Source organism: Crocuta crocuta, unplaced genomic scaffold (assembly GCF_008692635.1).
Source record: "Crocuta crocuta isolate KB4526 unplaced genomic scaffold, BGI_CrCroc_1.0 scaffold445, whole genome shotgun sequence".
Lineage (NCBI taxonomy): Eukaryota > Metazoa > Chordata > Mammalia > Carnivora > Hyaenidae > Crocuta > Crocuta crocuta.
This window is the reverse complement of record NW_027530847.1, coordinates 3796047-3813057: the sequence shown is the minus strand read 5'-3', so window position 1 is coordinate 3813057 and position 17011 is coordinate 3796047. Positions and strand designations below refer to the sequence as shown.

General features: G+C 46.7%; 1 protein-coding gene across 1 annotated transcript; it reads right to left on the bottom strand.

The window, feature by feature from the left end:
* Positions 1-1346: 1346 nt before the first annotated feature.
* On the bottom strand, positions 1347-10171 carry LOC144235807 (beta-defensin 119). The gene is made up of 2 exons (XM_077769411.1): positions 10091-10171; positions 1347-1540 (listed from the first exon to the last, which is right to left on the bottom strand). The coding sequence occupies exons 1-2, from the start codon at positions 10143-10145 to the stop codon at positions 1347-1349; spliced, it is 249 nt and encodes an 82-aa protein (XP_077625537.1). The 5' UTR covers positions 10146-10171.
* Positions 10172-17011: the final 6840 nt, after the last annotated feature.

The following is a 17011-nucleotide window of genomic DNA, read 5'->3' as shown; positions in this document are numbered from 1 at the left end:
TGATTTGGCTTCCAGAGGTGTGTTCACGGAAGCGAGTTGTCACTGATAGAAGAGAAAGGTTAAAAGCCTTTCAAGGTATTTACTTGTTAACACGGCGACAGAACTGTCAGCCTTCTCCGAGGGATGTGGGCCGTTTTGATTCTCACAAGAGGAGAGAGAATCAGAGGAATGCAGTGAGGCAAAGGACAGCAGAAAAACTCCAGGAGGTAATGTAGGGGGAACAGCCCAGGGGTTAGGAGGGAAACAAAGAAAGAGGGAAGTCACAGCAGCCAACTGAGTTAAGGTTTCCAGGGAGACGAAGTGTGGTTGGAAATGCTACCAAGAGGCACAGTGAGATACAAGTTGAGTAATATCCAGGGACCTTTCGAAAAGGAAGTATGTCAGTGAGCTTGGCCCTAGCCGGTTCCATTGTACAATAAACACAAAAGCAAATTGTGATGACTTGAGGCAGAGACTAGAGAGATATCATTGGTCAATGTAGCTACTCTCCTTTTGACAACATTTGGAAGTAATGGTGGACAAAGAAATGAGATATGAGTGGAGGTTGAGACAGGAAAAGTAGCATCAGAATTTTATCTTAAAAAGCTAGTGTTGGTTGTCATTGGGGAAACACGCCTCCTAGACTTTCAGGGATTAAAAGTCCTCAACAGGGGCGCCTGGGTGACTCAGTCAGTTGAGTGTCTGACTCTTAATTTTGGCTCAGGTCATAATCTCCCGGTTCATGGGATTGAGCCCCATGGTGGTTTTGGCAGCCTCCTTGCTGGGTGTAGAGCCTACTTAAGAGTCCCTCTCTCCCCATGCCCCCCCTCTGTCCCTCCCCCCTCTAAAAAATAAAAAGTCCCTAACAATCATCAAAAAGAACAAGAGCATGTAATACTCAAATTCCTTCCTCAATAATCACCAAACAGACCTCCAGCCTCACAACTTGAAACCTTGGCAAAAATGACTTATTCACATTACAACTGGTTAGGAAATTCTTCCATAAACGAAGACACACTTGTCTACAAGACGTCCACCCTCTACCCTGTGCATCCATCCCACTAACTCAGATCCCCCTCTGAGACCTACAGGGCACAGATGAGGTCATGGCTCTGCCCAAACCCTTCAGATCTCCCTCAGTGGTCTCAGGACATTCTCTCCCCATCGTCCATGGTTTGTCTGGATTCTTCTTGTCACTCCAGTTTTCTCTCCCACAGAACTGGATCCAGAACAGGACAGATACCTCCCCATGCAAAACCCAATCTCTCACTGTGATGTCCAATGGTCAAAAGAGAGACAAGGGTGGCAGGTGCGTGAATTTTAATAAGGGGTCTTGATAGCAGGTTGAAGATGTTGATCACCAGCACTCAAGGTATTTTTGGCCAACGATTCTGTCGGCTCCAGTCATTTTTCACCTCTTTGCCGGAAATGCTTATCCTCATGTAAGACTGGAGGCAGCATGACTGATAATTTAAGCAGTAGAGGTAGGGTTGTTCAGACTTTCTGCAAGAGGGTCTACAGATTCCCGTGTTTCCCATGCATCGAAGGGTGTGATGTCTGCCTGCCCCCCCCCCAAAAAAAATACAGATAGTTAATTTCCATTTAACAGTAACACAGATCTGGGGAGTCAGGGAGCACAGTCAAAACCTAAAGGGCTGAAATAATCATGTGCTACCACTGCACACCTGCGAGAATGACCCAACTCTGAAACACTGACACCAAATGTTGGCTGGCAAGGATGTGGAGCAATAGAAACTCTCCTGCACTGCTGATGGGAATGCGAAATGATACAGCCACTTTGGAAGACAGTTTGTCAGTTTCTTACAACACGAAACGTACACTTATCACACAATCCAGCAGTTGTGCTTCTTCGTATTTACCCGAGAACTTGAAAACCTATGTCCGCACAAAAATCTGCACATGAATTGCTTCACACAGGCAGTTTGAAAATAAAGCCCAGAGAAACAAAAGCTACTTCAGGAGGATAATGGAATTCCAGTGTGTCTATAGGGGAGCAGAGCAGATAGCTTCCTATATAGAGATAGTCGATGGCTTCCCGTATAGAGTCGCTGTCATGTTTACAGTTGGTGGGACAGCATATGCCATATATCAGCTAGCTGTGGCTCCATTTCCCAAGAAGCAGCATTGACTTCCATGTATCATCTCAGCAGGCAGTTGGTTCAATTTCATTCATATCTTTATGGACCAGTAATCGAGAAATAACCAGATTCTTCTTTGGGGATCAGTATTTATTGACTAATATTAACTGCCACCAATGAACCAGTCTTCACCATGAAAAAAAGATCTGCACATGATGTTCATAGTTTCATTTATAACTGCCCCAAATTGGAAACAACCAAGATTCCCTTTAGTAGGTGAATGGATAAACAAACTGTGGTCCGTCAAGACAAAAGATTACCATTCAGTGATAAAAAGAATTGAGCTATCAAGTCATGGACAGATATGGTGGAATCTGAAATGCACGTTACTGAGTGAAAGAAGCCAATCTGAGAAGGCTACATACTGTATGATCTCAGCTGTGTGACATTTTGGAAAAGGCAAAACGATGGGGGTAATAAAAAATATCAGTGGTTGCCAGAGGTTGGGGTAGGAGACAGATGAATAGGCAAAGCACAGAGGATCTGGAGGATTTGAGGTGAAATGACTCTATATGATCCTGGAATGATCAGTTCACGTCATTATACATTTGTCCAAACCCATAGCACAGCACCAAGAGTGAACCGAAAGGTGAAATATCATTTTGGGCAGTAATGATGTGTCAGTAGAGTTTATCAGTTGTAACAAATGCACCGCTCCACAGGGGACATTGACAATAAGGAAGTCTGTGCAGGATGGAGGTAGAGAATATGTGGGAAATCTCTGTACCTTCTTCTCAAATTTGCTATGAACCTAGAAATGGTCCAAAAAACATAAAGTCATTTTTTAAAAAAGGATCCCTTAAGGGGAGCCCAGGTGGCTCAATCAGTTAAGCGTCTGACTTCAGCTCAGGTCATGATCTAACAGTCCATGGGTTTGAGCCTCGCGTCGGGCTCCATGCTGACAGCTCAGGGCCTGGAGCCTGCTTCAGAATCTGTGTCTCCCTCTCTCTCTGCCCCTCCTCCATTTGCACGCTGTCTCTTTCTTTCTCAAAAATAAATACACATTAATAAAAAATTTTAAAGAATCCCTTAAAAATAAATAAAGCTGTTATGAACATTTATCTACAAGTTTTTGAAGCCAGGGGTGCATTTGCTGGGTAACATGGTCAGTGTATATTTTGTTGTTTTTTTTTTTTAATTTTTTTTAATGTTTATTTCTGAGAGAGAGAGAGACAACATGAGCAGGGGAGGGTCAGAGAGAGGGAGACACAGAATCTGAAGCAGGCTCCAGGCTGTGAGCTAGCTGTCAGCACAGAGCGTGAGGTGGGGCTCGAACCCACGAACCGTGAGATCATGACCTGAGCCAAAGTCGGATGTTAACCGACTGAGCCACCCAGGTGCCCCATATTTTGTTTTTTAAAAGGAAACTGCAAAGCTGTTTTCCAGAGTTGCTGTACCACTTAACCTTCTCATCAGCATTGTGTAAAAGATTCATTGTTCTCTGCATCCTTGAGAAGGCTTCGTACTATCACTGCTTTTAATTTTAGCGGTTCTAATGGTTACATAGTAGAATATCAGATGATCTTAATATGCATATCCCTAATGGCTAACCATGCTGAATATCTTTCCATGTGTCTATTTGACATCTGTATACCCTCTTTGATGACATGTCTTTCTCCTGATTAGATTGCTTGGTTTTTACTGTTGAGTTTTGAGGGTTGTTTCTATATTCTAGATACAGGTCCCTTTGTCAGATATGTGGCTTACAAATATTCCTGCAATTTATCCTTCTGTCTGTCCTTTTCACAGGCCCCCTGGGACAGTGAACGTTTTAAATTTTGATGAAGTCCAACTTGCTGATTTTTTCTTCTTTTGTGGATCGTGCTTTTCATATCTAAGAACTTTTCACGCAGCCCTAGGTCTGAAAGATGTTTCCTATGTTTTCTGCCAGAAGCTTTATACCTTTACATCTTATGTTTGAATCTATGATCCATTTTGAGTTAAATTTTGTATAAGATGTGAGGTTTAGATTGAGGTTCTTTTCCCTCTCTGTCTCTCTCTTTTTTCTTTCTTTTCTTACAGTGTCTAATTGAGCCAGCACCATTTGTTGGAAAATGTGTCTTTCTCCCATTGAATCGCTTTTGCACACTTGTCAAAAATCAGTTGGTGGTACACATGTAGGACTCTCTCTGGTTTCCTACTCTGTCCCATTGATCCGCACGACTGTTTTTCCACCAATATCACACAGTCTTGACTGCCTTAGCTTTGTAAGTCTTGACATCTGGTAAAATGCTTCCTCTGACTACTCTTTTTGTTCAAACTTTTTTTGGCTTTTCTCATTCTTTTGTGGATTTTTCTCCGTAGACAAGATATCCATCTGAGGAACAATGCTACCTTCTCTACATGCTGGGAAAGGTTGGTCCCCACCCTGGATAATAACAGCTGGAGCCATGGCCCTCTATTGTGTTCAACATCAAGCCCAAACTTCTGAACCCGGCATTCATGGGACCGTCCTTCATTCCACCAGCAGCTATCAGCACCCAGTATTTGCTAGGCCTTGGACTTGGTGGTAGGTACATAGGGTCCCTGGTGTCCAAATGGGCTTAACACAAACTCTAATGTGCACGCCGCACACACACACACACACACACGCACACACACTGATATTCTAAGCCCTTGCATTGACTAAAAGGGATCTACTCCATTTTATTTTCACCAGAGAGGGGTGCCTGGGTGGCTCAGTCGGTTGAGCGTCCGATTTTGGCTCAGGTCATGATCTCACAGTTTGTGGGTTTGAGCTCCACGTCAGGCTCTGTGCTGACAGCTCAGAGCCTAGAGTCTGCTTCAGATTCTATGTCTCCCTCTCTCTCTGACCCTCCCCTGCTCACGCTGCCTCTCTGTCTCTCTCAGAAATAAATAAAAAATTTAAACAAAATTTCACCAGGGAGCATACATTGCCTAAGCAAGGATGAGGGGAGGTAAGGAGGGAATATTTTTGCTTCTGTGGTCCTTGGGCAAGAATCAAAGATGAATTCCTCACTTAGGTTGTGGGCACCAGTACAGAACAGAGGCCGAATGGAGCTTGAAGTACGCCATCAGGCCTGGAAGTGAGCAGCCACTGAAATCCCAGGAAGGGTCCAGAACAGGTGCCCAGTCTTCCCTGCTTTGGGGTCACAACTTTTCTACCCCCGACCCCAGAGTGTCCTGCTATCCACTGCCAATGTTTCTACCCATCCTCATCACCTCTCAGCCCACAAGGAAGGAAAGAGAGATTCGAGGGAGCCTTACAAGAGCAAACACCACACCCTTTCTGTCACATCCCCCAGAGATGAGATCCTTTTCCATATTCCCCGAGAAGAAAGGCCATTGTGAGACTAGCATCTGAAAAGGGACTGTACATAGTGTACATCTGAGAAGGGGGATCAGGCAAGCCAGCCTGTTCAGTCTCTCCCCCCTGGAAAGGGGCTGCAAAGCTTCTGTCAGGGACCTGGCAGGTCCTAACCGCTGGTCTCCTGTCAGCCCAAAGTCACTCTATGCCACCATTCACAGTATCACCCATGTGTACATCATATCCCTTCCGTGTCCCCTCAGCCCTCTCACCAGAAATCAGAGAAGACTGTTTACTAATCCCAGCATTGTCTCAAACCTATTTATGAACGTCGGTCATGTTTCCTCCTGGGTCCTCAGTTTCCCCACCTGTGAAATGGGAAGATGAGGGAAAGGTGCCCAGATCAGAGATTCTCACATATTGGGAAAGAAGGAAGTCTGGCAGGAGACCTGGGGGGTGGAGCTCTATCTCCCAAAGGAATAATCTTAGGGAATTTTCAAAATTTCACCTCAGATCCCAAGTCTCAAGATTCAGACACGGGGTGAAGAGCCTTCTAAACACTTAACTTGGCTCAATAGTGAGTTCCAAGCCCTTTTCTCACCTCACCATTCTTCACTCCCCAGGGTTGTCTCTGCAGGCACACATTAAGCACAGAGGAGGTTCTTAATGTTGTTGACTAAGCAAACAGGTGGTGCCTCATAATGAGTTAATCTGGTGGGGGCATGATGGCAGTGTATGGAGACATCAACGCCAGGCCCCAGCGTTGGGGACACTTAGGCTCTCCCCAGACTACCTCCCACATGGTGAAATCTATGGGTTCTGAGAGCAAACTAACTGATGGGTACCGAGAACCAACTTGAGCAAGCTCCCAGAGCTGCAGTGCACCTTTCTAACACTGCCAGCCAGAGCCAAATAGTAGAGGGTTGGGCCGTGAGCGCCAGTCATGGGAGATGAAGCTGGGCCACCGAGCCTTCATGCCCAACTCTGGGCAGGAAGGAGCAAAAGAAGATATCTAAGCAGGAGAGTAACATGGTCAGGTGAATTTCCTTGAAAGAATCCCACTAATGATAGAGACTAAGGCAAAGGGAATCCGGAGGTAGAGAAGCCAGAGAGGAAGTATTTTGGAGTCTCACCCAGGGCCTCAGGGCCCAGGTAGCTCTGGTGGGCAGCGCCAGAGTCTCCCCAGATTACATAGGCATCGACAATATGGAAGCACAGGCTAAGCAGCCCCTGCCTCTGAAGCGAGCTTGGAGATGGGGTGTGAGCCAAAGCATGACCCAGATTCCAGACACAACCCTAACATGTGGGTCCTGGGGCACGAATACAAATGGAAGTTCATCTATCACATGTCTGCATATTTAACAGTTATGAATCAAGCTAACAAGTGGGCTAAATCAAATCTATCCTATGGCCTTTGTGAAATAGCCCTTCATGGGGCACCTGAGTGGCTCAGTCAGTTAAAGGTCTGACTTCGGCTCAGGTCATGATCCCGCGGGTTGTGAGTTCGAGCCCCACATCGGGCTCTGTGCTGACAGCCAGCTCAGAGCCTGGAGCCAGTTTCAGATTCTGTGTCTCCCTCTCTCTCAGCCCCTCCCCTGCTCACTCTGTGTGTGTGTCTCTCTCTCTGTCTCTCCTGTCTCTCTCTCTCTCTCAAAAATAAACATTTAAAATTTAAAAAAAGATCTTTGAAATCGCCCTTCATAATGACCTGAAAGGGCAGATTTGAATTTGTAATTCTTGGATGCTTCAGACTTCTGTGCAGGAACATGGAAGCAAGAGGGAAGCCGGCTCAGCCCAGAGCCCAGCTCTCTTCCCTCCCATCCCCAGCTCTGCCCCACACTGTGAGGACTCTTCCATGCAAGACATAGACACTGCAGCCAGAATATCCCAGCTGACCCGCTGCCCCTGCGAACAGGAGTGTCTTTGGCACTCCTCCTGCCTAAGTTGCACACACAGTAGGCCACACCTTGCAGGGGTGGAGCTGGGGGAAGCCCATGTGGTCCCTGGAAGCAGGCACGGGGGTTTTCTGTGAGGGAATCCCGAGCCCCATGTCCTTAAAACATGGAAGAAGAGAAGCGCGCAGACTCTAAATGGATATATCTCACTTGCCCCCATCAACTCTTAACCCCATAGGGAGGACTTAATCAGAGGACACCCAGAGTAGGACCAGGATCAGAGGAAGCTGCATCTCTCTTCCCAGAGTCTAAGATCAGAAATATTGAACTGAGAGCAGATTATCTCCAAGGATCAGAATGAACTCATTCTGTCTCCATGTCATGCACCCATGCTTTACAGAACATTCCTGGTCTCTGACCTCACTGCAGGGATCCCAGGTCAGGGGTGAACAACTGTGTTGGATACATGGGGCCCAGAGAATAGGATTTGAGATATTAAAGCTGGGAAGACACCAAAGTCCTCTAAGTACCTGATCAGAATTCTTGAATGTTCCCCAGAGGTTAGTCTCCTCCCAGGCCAAAGTAAATGAGACAGGTTTGTGTCTCCCTCAGAGTCTAACCCAGATGGAAGGCACACAGCACATATTCCTTAAATGCTTGAAGAAATCAATGAGCAATAATAGTAAGAGCTAACATTTATTAGGGCTTATGATATACTGGGCACTGTGAGCTACATTCTCATTCCCTTCTTCCCACAATCCTGAGATTTGAGATCGTCTGTGGTTCCAACTTCACAGATGGGGTTGCTGAAGTCTGGAGGGGGATATGAACAGAGTCTGGCAGTGGTAAGTGGCAGAGTAATATTCGGTGACCGAATAATCGAGTCCATGAAAGAACAGAAGAACTGGATAGTGAACAAACTCATTTATAAAAAAATTTATTAAAAAACTCATTTTTTAGCACTTGGAAACCCTCTGATCTTTGAGGCTGTGGGATCTCCAGCATCAAAAGGCATCTCAGCCAACTTCCCTAGAAACCCAAGGATTTGGGCTCTAATCAGTCCATGTCAACCCCCAGCCTTTTCACTCCCAAGATGGACTAACTCTCCCACCCAAAGGTTCTCCCCCTTTCTCAGGACCTTCTTGCTGTCCCTTTAAGTCCCTTGACTTCTCAGATATGCTCCTCAGTCCATTCCCGACCCAAAAGCCTTTCCTGCAGCTGATAGATGAGGAGCCATCTACAAGACTGGAACCATCACCCCATTGCTCTGTCTGAGCCCCAGTGATGTCTCTCTGTTACCTCTTAACCCCCATCCTGCCATCCCCCCACCCTCAATGCATTTGGAACATCATTCCTCGTGATTGATGGACACAAGAAACAGATTTGCAAGTTTTAATGGAATGTAGGAGCTAAGGAACCTGAAACAAAGCCATTTCTATCCACAATATCCATTTATAATCCCTCTTTGGCCAGGCTTGGCCTCATGTTCTACTTGCTCGGACATCCGAGAAATGGTCCAGGGCTGTATTCTTTCAACTGTCATTAGTTGGACTGTTAAGTACTGACTAAGGACACAGCACCGTTTACGAGTTGAGCAACATGTAAGACTGTCTTCATCACTTTTGCACACCAACCGGCAATGTCCATTCATCCAACACTCTGCTGTTGGGCACAGGAACAACCACTAAGCAGATGTTAGTGTCCCTCAAGTGGCAAGACACGAGGAGGAAGAGGAGGGAGAGGACGAGGGAGGAAGGGAGACCATTGAGTAAGTAACACTGGACCCAGTCCCGGGAAAGGAGAGAAGCGATCTTGAGAGGGGAGGGAACCGAGACGATTGTTCCAACCTTGGGAAATCCAAGGCTTTTAGGAAAGCCTTTTTCAGACACCCCACCCCCTGTATTCCTATCCCCCAACCTGCTAACTCCTAACTTTGGGATCATTTGATACCAATGAAGATCCCTCCTTAATGGAGCTTGGGGATGATGAGAAAGGAAATAGCCAACTATAATATTAGGAGATGGAGGGGATTCATCCACACTTCAACAGGTTCAGCTCTTTGTCAACAGTCTGGCCCTAACTTAAGCTCAACTAGCCCTGGCTCCAGCCACAACGCAGTCTTCAGTCCTCCTTGATCATATTCACCCAATTCAAACTCAAAACCCAGTCTAGTTCTAAGTAGAATGCTGAGCCCTACCCAACTCAGTGCCCCTTAAGCCTGAACTCCAAGCCAAATCCAAGTTTAATCAAGTCACCAACCTCAATTCTGAGCAGCAGTCATCAGACACCCTGCACTATTCATTACCAACTCCCAGCTTTAGCCCAAGCTCCAGTCTACTTCCACTCAACCCAAAATCCCATCTCCTCTCCACCCCACTCCAAACCATCAGGGGAGCCCAATACCTCCCCTCCAGCTCATCCTAATCTTCCCCCACCACTCCAACCCCAAAGTCTTTCTCCCCATCACAACTCATCATCAGCTTCTAATCTAAGGTCCCAAAGGCCCCAACAAGTCCCTAGTCTGCGCCCAACCCATCACCCCTAAGCCCTCTCCCAAGATCCCAGCAGAATACTACCTTGCCCTTAAGTGTCGGATGCTCCAAATAGCTACCATCCCACTACCTTGGCAAAAAAGAAACAGAGAGAAATGTGGATGTGAGATGATCATGGGAAAACCTGATCCCATGCCACATAAAATGAGGAAAAGCTTCATGCTGCCCGCAGTGAAAGGGAGAGGAAAGCAAGAAGTTCATGACCATGATCGCAGACACTTGAGAGACCCAAATTACCTGAAACCACTGGCTCCATGGCCACAAGGATGAGAAGAAACAGAAGAAACTTCATGGTAGGCAGGTCACAGGAGAAGGAGGTGGCTGGGCTGCAGGGGGTGGAAATAGTGTTCTCTGCAGCAGGGATGAGCCTCGCTTTTATTGGCAGGGTTGTGGGCAGTGAATTATAGCAGGAGAGGATTTATATGAGATTGGCCAGGCCAAAGAACAGTGTGTAGCAGTTGTCGTGGCAAAGCACGAGATGAGAGTGTGGGAAACTGGCCAGCACCGTGCCGATAGCAGCTTTCCGTCCCCGTGAGGAGACAGGCAAATTAAAGCCCCTTAGCCTTTCGAGACCCACAAAAGAACTAATTAATTAGCACATAAATATATATCAAGAAACTAATTTTTAAAAATACTTATTCTCAACTTTCTAACAAAAGGATACACAGGCGTATCTTGCTGAACCTTGAACTTGCCAATCTGGTTCCCAGTTCAGGGCTTTAACATTTGTTATTTCTTCTTCCTTGTGACCTCCCACTACTGGCTCTTATTTATCATTCAGTCTCATCTGGAATGTCACCTCCTGGTTAGGCCTTTCCTAGCCACCCTAGATATCGGTACTCCCACCTACAGTCACTCTGGATCATTAGACCTTGATTCATGATCTGCATGGATTTATCTGTTCTTTTCAATTTTATTTCACATGCTTCATCTTTGTCTCTTCCGTGAGAATGTCAGAAATTTGTCTTGTAACTCCACTGCCCATTACATCACCTGGATGAGGGTATTAATTCAACTGTTTTAACAGATATTCTTCCCAAACAAGGATTCCAAAAGACAGACGTTGATTTCTTTCTTATGGAAAAGCCTGGGCAAGGAGTTCGGTGTAGCAGCTTCCTGATTCAGCAGGGAGAAGAGTCCCCCTGGCTTTGATGGTCATGCTCACAGGCAGCCTCATCTGATGACCTAAGAGGGCTGCTCTTGTCCCCCACGGTCAAGTCCCCATTGCAGCCATCCAGGGGAGGAGAATGAAGGAAAGGAAGTGCATACCATTCCCTTTAAGGAGCACCACTCGGAATCTGTATACACCACCTCCACTCCGGTACATTGGCCAGAACTTACTCACGTGGCCGCACCTAGCTGCAGGGCAGGCTGGAAATATTTTCCTTATGGGCCACTATGGCTAGCTGACATTTCAGAGGTAGTCTTACAAAGAAGAATGGAAGGATGGATATTGGGAGAAGAGCTAGCAACCTCTGACACACCCAACATATCACAGGTACTTAATAAATACCTGTGGTCTGAATAAATAACATACATTGACCTGTAAGAAGTGATCTAATGGGGAAGCAACCCAAGTCCTTCCAGAATGTAGAGAAAGGGCGGGGACTGTATCCCTTCAGTCCAGCATCTCAGGAAGCTGAATAAGGACTGGACCTTGGGCAAAATTTGAGAAAATATGACAGGAGAAGAAGAACGAAGAGAATTCTAGAATCCAAGAATGCCAGGATTGGAGAATAGGTTTTGATTTCACACAGATTTTAAATTGAGTGCTGCCCCTGACAGTTGATACCTGTTGACCTTGAGCAAAGTAATTCCTGAGAATCCTATGATCAAATACAAATTTCCTGAGTATCCTACAATCAAATACAAATCATAACTATACCTGATTTAGTTAATGGGATAACTTGCAGAAATTGCTTAACCAAGTACCTGACACCTAGTAGGTGCTGAATAATTATTAAGTATTATTTTATGTTTCATTATCATTATTATTGCCATCCTTATATTTATTATACTTATTATCCTCAGAAGTGGAAATCATCAGCCTCTAAATCACATCTAACAAAACTGAGACTTGGTCAGGTGACAGATCCACTCAGGCAGGGGCTTCCTGGTTGGAAAGAAGAATGGACAATGGAAAGCCAGTTTCCTCAGAGGAAGGTCAGGAGAAACATCAGGAGACAGTTGTGGTTGTGAATGTTTCAAACCAAAGGGGAGACCTGGATGGAGACATCATCATGTGAAGCCTTCATTAATTTCTTTTACGTTTATTTCTTTTTGAGAGAGAGAGGTGGCAGGGAGGGGCAGGAGAGAGAGGGAGACACAGAATCCAAAACAGGCTCCAGGCTCTGAGCTGTCAGCACAGAGCCTGATGCAGGGCTCGAACTCACATGAGATCGTGACCTGAGCTAAAATCAAGAGTTAACCTACTGGACCACCTAGATGCCCCCATGTGGGGCCTTCAATGCCATGCTCAGGGTTTGGGAATCCAGCCTGGGCACAATGGGGAATAGTAAGATCTTTTAGAGAAGACTGTGGGGGCATGGGCAGAATTTTTTTATAGCCTCGAAGAATCACTCTGGCAGCCCCTATTGAAGATAATTGCCAAGGTAGAGGCAAGCAAGGGAAGACTAACAAGGAAGCTGTTTCTCCTCTGGGGAGAAATTACAAGGCCTCATTGGAGCCAAAAAAGCACAAACATCAAGGATGTAAAAGGAGAGACCATCCGGCAAGTGCAGCGGAGTTCCCAGGCATTCCATCTGGTCCGGGGCTGGGAACTGGGCAGCTTATGTGTCCTTGAGAACGTTATTCAGCATCTGCAGGACTCAGCACGGAACAAGACAGTGTCACTGAATGCTGACAAGCCTGTATTCTGAAGTTAGACTCCTGACTGTAGGACCTCGGAAAATGCAATCTACTCTGAACCTGTCTCTTTGGCTATACGATGCGGGTAATAATAGCGCTTGCTCTGTAGGTTGTCAGTGAGGACCAAATGAGTGAATAGACACAAAGCGTTTGGTGAATACACATGAAGACTCGTGACACTTACCGCAATTGAAGTACCTGCTGTTATTACTGTAACTGACCAGAAGTTCCACCCTGGGGACACTAGGCGCCTTGCTAATACAGTCCTTTGCAATATTTTATAAGCCCCTTTATGAATTCTCCTAGACGGATTGGCAAGAAGCCCTGGGAACATTCCGAGAAACACCCTTGACTGAGATAAGGAGAAATGGAAAGAGATGCGTTTGTTGCTATAGCACATCTATACTTGGGCATCTGAGTTTACGTTCGCATTGCATTTTGTTTATATGTACTTGTGCGTATGTGTAAATTTGTGCATGGCTGTGTATGCTCAGATGTTGTGTGTATTTTATGTATAATTTGTGTGCCTGGGTTATTTGTGTGTGTCCTGTATATATGAGTACTTGAACGTTATACATGTAAGAATGTTTATACTTGGATGTCGTTTGTGCGTGGATGTGTAATCAGTGGGTAGGAGGGTGTTTGTGTATTTTTGAGTACATGTGTGCATGTATATTCAGTTCTCAGATTATCAAATGCCAGGACCTAGAGTTCTGCCCAGTTCAGCCCCATCGTCCCCTTTGAGCCCCTACATTCTCTGACTCGGGAACATAATTGTTGCATGGTGATTTTTGTGTTAAGCAGGGAAACCTGGGCCAAGGCTAAGGGAAGTGGAAGCGAGGGGCAGGGGATGTCAACGTGGGCAGCAAGCTGAAGCCACTGTGGGAGAAGAGGCCAGGAGATAGGGAAAGAGGCAGGCCTTGGTCAGAGAGCCAACTCGGCCCCTGGGCACTGTGTGCTGGTTCCTGCGACCTGCCCTGATCAGAACAGACCATAGCCTGGGCCTTTGTAATGCCTCCCACACGGTACAGCCTGGCCTGGCCCGTTCTCTGAGACCTGTACCACCCACCCACCCTGAAATCTGCGAAGTTGCATTTCTCAGCTTTTGAAAGGCCACCCACTCCCCTCAGCCACAGTGGGGCGGGGGAGGGAAATGCTAGGGATCAAGGTCCCAGCAGGACCCACACAGCCCAGGTTCTTTTACTTTCTCTCTGCTGACCCTCCCTCAAACCTGTGAGGTTAATAATATGAGAAGAAGGTAGACAAAGTGAGAACCACAAACTAACAGCCTTTTACGAGCTCCTTTGACTTCCACAGATTCACATCTTCTCACTTTCCCAGTGAGGTAGGAAAAGGACCCAGATGAGGGCCTCTGGCTGGAGAAAGGCGAGATGAGGCCAAGTTTGCATGAGAGTGTGGCTAGGCTCTCGTGGAGGGGCCGGATGCTGGAGAAACTCCTACACCAGTACATCTCCCAACTGTGTCCTGCTTCAAGCAATATGCCATGAAATAGATGCTAGTGACAGGGTTTCTTCTAAAATTCCTTAGTCCATTCATAGTCACATACCAGCTCTGAGTGCTCTATGACAATCAAGCCTCAGGAAATGCTTTAGTTCTGTATATGTATTTTATTTTTTTAATGTCTATTTATTTTTGTGAGAGACGGGGAGAGCGTGCACACAAGTGGGGGAGGGGCAGAGAGAGTGGGAGCACAGAATCTGAAGCAGGCTCTGAGTTCCAGGCTATGAGCACAGAGCCCGATGTGGGACTCGAACTCACAAACTGCGAGATCACGACCTGAGCCAAAGTCAGACACTTAACCGACTGAGCCACCCAGGTGCCCCATCTGTATATGTGGTTTAAATTCAGCTCCAAGATACCACTTGCGAAGCTGATGAGATGTCCAGTGGCTGTTGTTGGGGTTTCCTGCCTTCTTCCACTTGATCCTACCAGGACCCCATGATTCTGGTAAATGAGGAGGAACTGAAACCTCACTCTGTGATGATGATCTTCATTTCTCTTGCTTCTCATGCTCAAGATATTGCTGATGAATTCCACTAACCGCTCACTGAGCAGCCCTGGGCCCTGGAGAATGGTCCCTTGCCAGGGCTGTCACCCAACTTGGAGGCAAAGACTGCTCGTCCCAGGGCCACAGCCACAGCAGCTGTCTCCACGGTGCTGGCCTCCATGCTAGCCATCCCGTCCGAACACTTATCACCTCCCCATCTCTTCTCCCAGTTGTGTGGAGATTCAACACCTCCAGAGGGCAGACCACTCCTCTCCTGAACTTGAAGCTAAAGTCTTCATCCCACTCCCCTTGAGACAATCCAATCCAGCTGCCCTCCTTGTGCCTGGGCCTCTTTACTAAAGATGGCGGCAGCTGGGGTGCGGGGAAGATGGAGAGCAGTCTTCAAGGTAGCCCCTGAGTCAATCTCTCCCTCTCCCTCTCCCTCTCCCTTTCTCTCTCTTCCTCTCTCTCTCTCTCCCTCTCTCTCTCTCTCTTTCTCACACACACACACACACGCACGCACGCACGCACGCACGCATGCACATCTACTTTTTCTTAGTTCCCCAGTAGCAAAGGAAGGCCAAGCTTTACAACATGAAGTCCTGGCTCCCCTTCCAATAACTAGGCAGGAAAAAAATGATCTTTTCACTCTCTATGCTGATGCTGGTCAAGCAAAAATGGAGGAAAAAAGATTATCAGGCAATTGCTACATGGACTTCTTAATATGTCACCCTGCCACCATGTTTGTTTTAAACATATTAAATACATTTGCATAACTAATCTCAGGAATGTGTCATGATTTTGCTCCTACGGCAAAGCATGATGCCCACAGCAACTCCAGACATTCAAACACACCACCTGACTCACGCAAGCATATATTGCAGGCTGTTCCGCCATAATGGAAGCGTCAACCAATGACCATCACAGTGATGGGTGACATAACTGTAGCCACCCCTGCTGAGTGTCTCAACTTATAATCTCAATCTATATCTCTAGTAATGTTCCGTGGGTCTTGAACGTCAGACATTGATACTCTTCCAATGTGAAGCTAGAGAGGAAATGCTCTTGTACCGTGCCTGCTGTTTTAAGTCAAACATAGATCTCATTGAGTCAAAATTGTTCCACTAATATTGCTTGAATACTTGATTTGTGCTAGATTCTGTTCTGAGATACAGAAAATAAGTCAGCCGCGGTTTCGGTCTTCGTGGGGATGACAATCTATCATGAGGACACACACGGAACAAATTTAAGTAGCAGTGGGGTGGGTGGGGTGGAGGAGAAGTGCAGGATCCAGCTGGCAAGGCCAGGACTGGGGGAGGCGAGGGAGGTACCCAAGAGGCACTCATACGACCCTGACAGTGAGGGTCCCCCCGATGCGTTGTGCCCTGGGCACCCCCCGTCTTCCTCCTAGTCATGGCCCTGGCAGTCAGAAAGGTCAAAGTGGCAGAGAAAACACTCCAGGCGAAGGCAAAGTCTTCGGGATAAGATTCCCTGGTGGCGATCACTTTGCTGCATCTTTGGACACTCGGCATCTGAATCCCCTTCCATTCTTTGGGTTTTGATGGAAAGAAGGGCTGGCCTCCCACTGCAGAAAACACTAAAGGCAAATATTCTTTTGCACGACTCTGAGAGTCAGCAGATAGGCCTGTGACCCAGGCTTAGCCAAGATGTCCCAGCAAAGGACTCTGAACCTGAAAGGTCTCAATTCAAACCACAGAGAAGATGGAGGAAATGCTCACGTGGTGGCCAGCAGGCAGAAGCCACTGTGGGAGGGGCGCCTGGGTGGCTCAGTCGGTTAAGTGTCCGACTTCGGCTCAGGTCATGATCTCACAGTTCTTGGGTTCAAGCCCCTCATCGGGCTCTGTGCTAACAGCTGGAGCCTGGAGGCTGCTTCGGATTCTGTGTCTCTCTCTCTGCCTCTCCCCCACTCATGCTCTGTCTTTCTCTCAAAAAAATAAATAAAACATTTTTAAAAATTAAAAAAAAAAAAGAAGCCACTGGGGGCAAAGTCCAGGCAAGGCTCCAGATGTCCAGGGCCAGGATGGGAATGCTGCTGGTGGGATCCTGGCAGATTATTTCTGCTGGTCCTTCCAAGACCAGTTGTCTGGACTTCTAGTCAGTTCTATGAGCAACATAGCATCCTTACAGGAAATGCCCTTTCTGCTTAAGTTGGTCTCTGATGAACTCAAACCATTACATACAATGACAAATTGATGGTGTGTCGTCATCAAACATGTTGAGGAATGTTGCTGTATTCCATAAGGAACCCTTGTGACATTGGG

What these genes read in the sequence shown, in the direction of transcription:
- LOC144235807 (XM_077769411.1), bottom strand. Translation starts at nt 10,145, where the DNA reads ATGAAGTTTCTTCTGTTTCTTCTCATCCTTGTGGCCATGGAGCCAGTG. An exon ending in CATGGAGCCAGTGGTTTCAG is followed by an intron (nt 1,541 to 10,090) that starts GTAATTTGGGTC and finishes GGGGGGGGGCAG; the next exon opens with GCAGACATCACACCCTTCGA.